This window comes from Battus philenor, unplaced genomic scaffold (genome assembly GCF_028537555.1).
Source record: "Battus philenor isolate CCGP_79_NKW_IND1 unplaced genomic scaffold, ilBatPhil1.0.hap1 SCAF_6, whole genome shotgun sequence".
NCBI lineage: Eukaryota > Metazoa > Arthropoda > Insecta > Lepidoptera > Papilionidae > Battus > Battus philenor.
The window spans coordinates 16,290,615-16,299,557 of NW_027181726.1; the positions used below are offsets into that span (position 1 = coordinate 16,290,615).

The 8,943-nt window shown below is 36.5% G+C and overlaps 1 protein-coding gene across 1 annotated transcript; it reads left to right on the plus strand.

Moving 5' to 3' along the window:
- The first annotated feature begins 266 nt into the window (after positions 1-266).
- Positions 267-8,914, plus strand: Prp19 (pre-mRNA processing factor 19). The gene is made up of 7 exons (XM_068773499.1): positions 267-390; positions 631-780; positions 2,525-2,658; positions 3,892-4,032; positions 5,696-5,878; positions 6,959-7,200; positions 7,802-8,914. The coding sequence occupies exons 1-7, from the start codon at positions 372-374 to the stop codon at positions 8,430-8,432; spliced, it is 1,500 nt and encodes a 499-aa protein (XP_068629600.1). The 5' UTR covers positions 267-371; the 3' UTR covers positions 8,433-8,914.
- The last annotated feature ends 29 nt before the right edge of the window (positions 8,915-8,943 follow it).

Here is an 8,943-nt window from a genome sequence, read left to right on the forward strand (position 1 = left end):
TTTACATAATTTTTAAAGAAATCAGATTTTTATTTCATTACCACAAAATGATTATCAATCATTGTAAATATTACATTTTGTAATAAAATACATACAAGAATAATTTTAATTCTTCAATCTCCCTTCATTCATTTATATTTATTTATTCAAAACATATTCTTAAAAAATTACCTTCATTTAGCGTTATATCGTGAGTAATTTTTAATCTATTATGCCTTTCAACGCTTTTGAAGTTTCAAAACTTAGTAATTGATATGTTTAATCTGTGTAAGGTAAACTTAATAACTAATGGACGGTGCGAGTTTTGTTATTTGTTCATTGAATGCTATTGATGTGTTTCTTTTTTAAAATTGTTTGAAACAAGATTTACAATGGCCTTATATTGTGCAAGTAAGTTTGATGTACAATTAAAAATTTTAACCTAAATGTATGAACTGGAGGGGTAACATATTCATGCCGGTGAATTTTGGTTACGTTTTTTGTTTGTGCCTATTGTAGAACAAAATTTTCATTTGAAATCGTTGTTATAACGTAAAGTGTTTTTATAATTAATTTCAGAGTTTGTTTGGTTTCGGCGCGAAACTTTTTGCGTAGATAGATAAAAATTATAACCTATTTACGTATTTTCAGTATCAAATGAGGTACCAGAAGCGCCCGTAGTCTCCCCGTCGTCGGGGGCTGTCTTCGAAAAACGTATAATAGAGAAATACATAATCGAGAATGGCGTGGATCCAATTAGCGGTAAAGAATTAAGAGTGGAGGATCTTATCGAAATTAAAAGTAAGTATATTGTACACATTACATGTGAATAAAAGTTTTTGCTCGTTATAATACGCAGTAAATATTCATTTTTTATTTTATAATTTTTATATGCACAGAAGTTCTCAGACCTGAACTCTTTGCAGCTACATTCCTACTTTATTCCCAAAAAGTGACAAAAAATTTGATGATTGGTTCATACTATGGAAATTTTCAGTTACGACTTTCTATTGAATGTGTAATAAGTAAATTGTTACAAGTAACAGATGTTAGGTTTTGTACATCTGCCTAGATTGATAGGTGAAATCAAGCCCATATTTCAGTTTATCATTATGAGTTCTGCTAAAAAATTGGGAATGGCCATGCCATTACCACTTAGTCTGCCATGGAAATCTGTGGATCGACCTGGAACACTTTGGTGAACATGTGTATATAAAATATTCCAAATTTAATATTAGGCAATCTCACAAATGCGTTAGTTATGAACATCACCAAAGTGTAACTATACATAGAATGACTATATATAGTTTACTTGAGGGCCACAATATTTTTGCATTGTATAATAGTTTTTATACCAAATCATTATTATCATATATAGCAATAAGTAAATGAAGTAAGTATAAGATTTATTGAACAACATAATGCATCAATAATGGATCATCACATCAGCTGATGTGGCCCCACCTCAAGGCATAGGCCTTCCTCAAAGATCACCACAATGTGCAATTTTGTGCTGCCTGATTCTTGCAATTGCCTGTATTTACAATGAATACATGTTAAGAACCATATTAATCAGAACAGAATCCTATATATAAAATATATACAAATAAAAAAATTGGGTTTCATGTATATAAATATATATATGGTACTTATGAAAATATAAATATGCAAGCCCACATACGCTAAAAAAACATTTTTATTAATTTATTGCATATATCAGTTTGGCAAATATAAAGCTCAACGAATACGCTGGCTTGGTCACTTGGAGCGAATGGGATCGGATTGGAGCGTGATGGTAGCGTACCTGGAAAAACCGAGGGGTCGAAGACCAGTGGGTAGACCCAGATATCGCTGGATCGATCGCGTTGAGGCAGACTTGCGCGAATTGAATGTCAGACAATGGCGCAAGATAGAGGAAAGTGGAAGTCTCTCGCTTCGGAGGCCAAGACCCACTTTGGGTCACTGAGCTAGCGGAGTAGTAGAGTAGTAGTAGTAGTATATATCAGTTTGTTTGTTCTGTTTAATCTCTGAAATGGCTGGACTGATTTTGAAAGGACTTATACTGGCAGGTAGCTCATGTTAAGAGGAGTAACTTATGCTACTTTTATTTTAGAAAAATATCTAATCCAAAAATAAAAGTAATTTTTTATTAAATTACATGTGGACACAGATACTTATTAAATATAGGTGGAGATATTTCTTATCTCAGTGAGTTGATTTCTGCAACTAAACATCTGCACATTTAGGGATGAATGTGGAAATGGGTACAAAAGATGACATATATCAGTACAAAACCTGTAACTTATTAAATATATTTAAGAGATGTAACATCTTAGCATTATATGGATTCACTATGCGGGTGTGTTTAAATTATGTTATAGAGAAGGAGTACAGTGATTAGGATTGATGACCTACATAGCTGGTTCAAAGTGACCTTCTTGCAATGCATTGGTAGTTACTGGGTGGACTTCTCCCCCTTTCTCTATCCTCTTTGTACTACTATTTCTACAATATTGTAAACTACAACATCGTAATATAATTTCAGCACCAGCAATTGTGAAACCTAAACCTCCGAGTGCCACATCAATACCCGCTACACTGAAGAGCATGCAAGATGAATGGGATGCTCTAATGCTGCACACATTCACACAACGTCAGCAGCTGCAAACTGCTAGACAGGTATATTTGAATTAGCTGTACTTTTCAGCATATGGACACTCACTGCAAGACAAAGGCTTTACTCAAAGATCTCCACAATGACAGGTACCTGCGCTGTCCGCTTTTAGCAATTTCCCTCATCCACATGGGGAGCCTACCCACGCCTCGTCCACCAGCTCGTAGTTTCCACTCGTGAACCTTAAATATACACATAATGCCCATGTTAAGTGACAATTAACCACTTCAGTACAGTGCTCGGAGGCCACAAAACCATACATATGGCTCAGCGTCGACTTTAGTCATCAACCAAGAAGTTGTAACTTGTCTCAGCAATTAAAGTTTATTATAATCACATTAGGTGAATGTAATGCCTATCTGTATCAACTTGTAATGTAAAAACTTTGTTAAAGAGCAAGATGAGCTCAGTGTCCCTGAAGGTAAGACCTTACTGTGGGTTTTCACCTGTGGCAGTTAACTATAGTGGAAGCTCATACTGAAGTGGTTAAGCCAAATAGTATTGTATTGAAAAAATTTTTGAGATTATCTTGTAGAATTATTCTCATTGTAAAAGTATCCATGGAGTTTCATTCTTCTTCTCTATTTCTACAGAGTATTTTGTATGTGTCCCATTTTGCTTTAATTTAAATTTTATTGATATTAATTCTAATGTTACTGTCTCCCATCGCCTTCAACCCCCCTTGTGGGTGGTATTTCGTTAAATCTATTCTTAGAAGATCTATGTTCAGAGAAAAGAATATTCTAAATTTTAAAAAATTCTAATTTTAAAGTCTCTAAGCCATATATTTTCAGAGATATGATGATGATGAGTCAGTTAAAAAAGTGAAAATCTCATATATACAGGATGTTTGGGAATAGCCTTAAAAGCTTTGAAAAGTTGGTTAATTAATGAATGGTACACCCTGTTCAAAAATCAATTATTTCAGAAATAATATACATACGTAATAATAATATGGTAAGAAATAAATTCAAAATTCAGATTAATACATATTTAGATTAATTATTGTTTAATATCTGTCTGTCTATTGACAGACTGTAATGCCAGAAGTTATAGGGCTGTCACATTCTAATAGAAAAATAAAATTAATGTCACATAAGTATTTCAAAATGAGCACTTTATAAAGGATGATTGTAAGCTTTGATGATTTTACACCTATTTCTTATATATATATATATATATATATATTTAATTTCAATCATTTAAAACACCCATTTCTGGTTGATTTGTGATCACAGGAGTTGAGTCATGCACTGTACCAACACGACGCTGCGTGCCGGGTTATAGCGCGTCTCACCAAGGAGGTGACGGCGGCGCGTGAGGCGTTGGCCACGCTGAAGCCACAGGTGGCGGTGGTGGCGCCACAGCCCACACACGTGGTACGTATCTTACAGATAAACCTTCGGAACTTGTTTAAATCTAACATAGAACATAACCCTCAAAGACAATATAAACTTAATTTAAAAGTATTCCATTTCTAAGTCCTCCTCGCACTGTTATCCTCATTATTCAGGGTCGTGAAGATCTAGACATGGGGTAATCTTTGTGTTCATTATGCCATGCCTATGCTAGATGAAAATATAGATAGCCACATAAAGTGTCAAGCGGAATCAGTCTAACCAACTGACAGCGCTATATAACACTTGAACATAAATTTCCATAATGTCTGTATATCTCTTATAATTGTTATAACAAGAGTAATATACTATTATATTCAAATTGTTTAAACCTTCAGGCTTATCAAGCTTTTTGGGTAGAGACACTTGGACTTAGGCTCAAACTTACCTAAGTTAGTCACAGAACGCTGATTTAAGTTGATCAACAGAGATAGCAATGAAATAATTTCATTATAAGTTACAGCATTTTTAAGTTATTATTAGATAAGTTATCTTATGAGTGAATTGTGTAGTGGTAGCCTAGTGGTGCATGCACTGGTGCAATCAATTTAGTAGGAGACTCAATACCACAGTAGCTGAAGAAATACACAAATTTCAAATTTAAAATATCTTTATTCAAATTACATATATGCTTGCATCATTTGAAATGGTACTCCAAAGGCTGGGAATGCTGATGTGCCAAGAAGAACCAGCTGGAAATTCAACAGTTGCTCTTTTTAAATGAAATTTAAAAAAAAATTATGTGTAAATTATAATATTGACTATATAATGAGTTAACAAACCGATTTTCATACATTTTAACTTAAAAAAAATACTTGTTATGAAATGCTAACAAAAATTTAAAAGAGAAATTACCCGGAAATTAATACCACAATATCAATGTGCCAAATATAGCATATGCTAGATTATCAAAAAAAAAGGAATTAAAAAATCGGATTATTAATATATTCATTTACCTATATACCTTGAATATAATTTCAAAGGTTAGTAAGTAATTATTACTTTATTATTAATTATTTATTTATTCATGCACTCTTGTCCAAGTGGCAGTGGTCATGCCCTGGTCAGTTCTGGTACCCACGCTATTATTGCCAAGTGTCTCTATGTAGCTCGATTTTTGGCGGAGTGAGAGCATTCTATAATATTTAATGGAATCAGGCGTTACCTTGCGGAAGTCCATCCTAAGTAAGAAAAGGACCAATATTTAGCCACCTCCTCACATGCAGTGGTAGTCGTGCAACAAAGTGCACCGCCCGCCAGCCCGCTGATAAATGCGTATGCGGCAAACAATGCGAATTACACAACTGCCACCGTTAAACCACTCAGCACGTGTTTCACCCCTCCACGGGGCATCTTCAGGAGTTATTTAACTGCATGTGCGGAGGTGGCTAAATATTGGTCCTTTTCTTACTGAGAGCATTCATTTACTGATTATAAGTGACAGTTTTAATGAATGCTATATTATTATATATTCTTTATGGTAGTATATGTACAAGTACATAGTATATATGTACAATATATGTATTTCTGTATATATATGATGTTCAACTTAAAACTATTAAAAGGAAGGTCTAAGACATCTTGTGGAACTTTGTTATAGCACATTTCCATTACTTATAAATGATGATAAATGTGTTTTTCACAGGCTGAGGGCGCAGGCCCCGCAGGCGGCGTTACGGCGCTGGGCATGTCGGGCGAGGTGGTGGCGCGGCTACAAGAGCGTGCTACCGCACTCACGCAGGAGCGCAAGCGTCGCGGGCGCACCGTGCCCGAAGGCCTGCTGCCTCCAGACCAGATCCGTGCCTTCCTCACACTCGCTTCGCATCCTGTTAGTGTTCTTTTATACTGTATACAATCTATGTGACTTACATTTAGTATAGGACACAACATGATTGGAGACATCTCAGCCAGCACAAATGTCACTTAGTGGACCCTTTGTAAATGGTATTCCACTAATTGAAGACGGTTTTGGGTTCTTTAAAGTTCAGTGTATATAGGGTGGCGCCCTAAAATCAGCTTCTGTGAATGAGATACGTATGGGTTGATATGGTGCAAAACCATAATGTTGGATGAGGGTTCAGAGGAAAAAAGAAAACATACTTGGAGACGGGCTATACAAAACATATAATGAAGAAATAGCAATGTATGACTATTGTTACTAAAGTCCCTCGCCAGAGTAAAAGGTAACTATGAAAGGTTTTAGATTTGCTGCTTACAATTGGACTATTTGAAAACTTCTTTATGTAATAAAACGAAATTACATTCAGATGACAGTTGTTAAAATTCAGATTTAAGTTGGTTGATGGGGATGTTAAATATAAAAAACAAATTTTAAAACATTTAATGGAATCAGGCGTTATTTTGCGGAAGTCCATCCTAAGTAAGAAAAGGACCAATATTTAGCCACTTCCGCACATGCAGTGGTTGCCGTGCAACAAAGTGCAACGTCCACACTCTGTGTTTGGCACTAATCAGTGTAAAATAACTCCTGAAGATGCCCCGTGTAGGGGTGAAACACGTGTTGAGTCATTTGGTGGTTGTGTTGTATGATTTAACAGTTGGCAGTTGTGTAATTCGCATTGTTTGCCGCATGCGCATTTATCAGCGGGCTGGCGGGTGGTGCCCTTTGTTTCACAACTACCACTGCATGTGTGGAAGTGGATAAATATTGGTTCTTTTCTTAAATTTTAAAACATTGTGACAGATTCTATTACAATAGTTACTTTTTGATATTATCTATTATTCTTGTCTTAAAATATATTTTATATATGTAATTACTTTGGTACATCTGTCTAAGTAGTTGAATGTATTAATTTTACTATCTTTTATTCAATATCCTAGTACTTTTCCATTTGTGGTTTATATATAAGTTGAAATACAATAAATATTAAATAAAACCTTTTGACAGGGTCTGCATTCAGCCAGTGTGCCTGGTATCTTGGCTTTGGACATCAACCCGTCAGACCAGAGCCGTCTGCTGACGGGCGGCAACGACCGCAACGCGACCGTCTTCAACAAGGACACAGAGCAGGTGGTGGCCATCCTCAAGGGCCATACAAAGAAGGTGACGCGCGTCATCTATCATCCAGACGAGGACACAGTGATCACCGCCTCGCCCGATCACACCATCCGCGTCTGGAATGTTCCATCGTAAGTATTTTTTTTTACTTTAAGTCTAATTGCCAAAAGAATTTTTTTGTCGAAAAGAAAGTCTTAATGCAAAATTGCTGCTTGTTCTGCTATGAAATTTTTTCTAGCATGTCTTAATTATTTTTTATATATTTTAAATATAGCGTAAATTGTATGTCTGGCTAATAATTTGTATATGTATATATCAATAACTTTTTAATCAGTATCAGTGATGTCTTCCTTAGCTTTGGTTTTCTTAACATAAATGATGGCAAGGGTAGGGTTAAATGTTTAATGAAAGTCTATGTACAAACAAGATTACTTATTAACCATATGACTACATAGCATTTTTTGGAAAGCAAAGCCCTGGAACTTGAACTCATCTCACAAAAAGTGAGCTGCAAAATACTGTACATTAATATTATGTAAAATTAACTTCCCTTATAAACTTATTTTAAAATTATTGATCGGCCTTTCGTAGTCAAAAGGAAAAGTTGAAATAGGTTTTTCTGCTTTAATAGTAAAAAATTATAATTTACTCAGTCACCAGCCATGTTTACATTTTCACGTCACTTTACCTGTATGAAGTTTGCATGGTTACATTAAGAGTTTATTCGCGCAGATCTCAGACCTCGGTGATCCTGCGTTCACACGACGGCCCCGTGACAGGGCTGTCGCTGCATCCCACCGGCGACTACGTGCTGTCCACGTCCACCGACCAGCACTGGGCATTCTCCGACATCCGCACCGGTGCCTTGCTAACCAAAGTGAGCGACTCCTCCGGCGTCAGCCTCACCACCGCACAGTTCCATCCCGACGGTCTCATCTTCGGCACCGGTACCGAGAACTCACAGGTCAAGATCTGGGATCTCAAGGAGCAGTCCAACGTGGCCAACTTCCCTGGGCACGTGGGACCTGTCACCTCTATATCCTTCTCCGAGAACGGATATTACCTGGCCACGGCTGCGGAAGACGCGTGCGTAAAACTATGGGACTTGCGCAAACTGAAGAACTTCAAGACGATTCAATTGGAAGAGGGTTATGTAATCAAGGAGCTTTGCTTCGACCAGAGCGGAACATACTTGGCCATCGCAGGTACTGACGTTCGCGTCTACCTGTGCCGGCAGTGGCAGGAACTCAAGGTGTTCAACGATCACACGGCCTCCGCCACAGGCGTGCGCTTCGGCAAAAACGCGCAGTATATTGCCTCCACCAGTATGGACCGCACGCTCAAGCTCTACGGCCTCGAGTAACATAACAGACTAGATAGTAGCCCTGACATTCTGATGGACTCTATTCGCATTGATGCATGAGTTGTCGCATAACATTTTTAATTACAAATATAACTGGCAACCTCGTAACTGCTCACCTTGGGTTGCTAGTTATCTTCACGCTCAAGTTCTACAGGCTTGAGAGAAACCATAGATTATACAGCCTTATTGTGATCACCAAGCGGTTTAATAGTCTATGATCGCCATAATGGAGTTGCTTCAAAATATTTTTTTATTATTAATATCACTGGCAACCCTATGAATAATATCATTGGGTTGCCAGTTTTTTTTTCTTAAGTTCAATAATTCCTCTATTTTAAGATACTTTATATATAGCTCGTACTGTTCAATAAATGTTTATTTTCATTTCAATCGAGATATATTTTAATAATTTCTAGATTCTTCTATCACAATGACTGCTGAGAGAAATAATGACTTTTTTAATATTTTTTTCATGTATTTGTTGTCCGCGTCAATTGTAATTTACTTAGAA

Excerpts from the sequence above, each read along its gene's own strand:
- Prp19 (XM_068773499.1), top strand. Across the intron at positions 781-2,524 it reads GGATCTTATCGAAATTAAAA|CACCAGCAATTGTGAAACCT; the intron begins GTAAGTATATTG and ends ATATAATTTCAG. Across the intron at positions 7,201-7,801 it reads CGCGTCTGGAATGTTCCATC|ATCTCAGACCTCGGTGATCC; the intron begins GTAAGTATTTTT and ends TTATTCGCGCAG.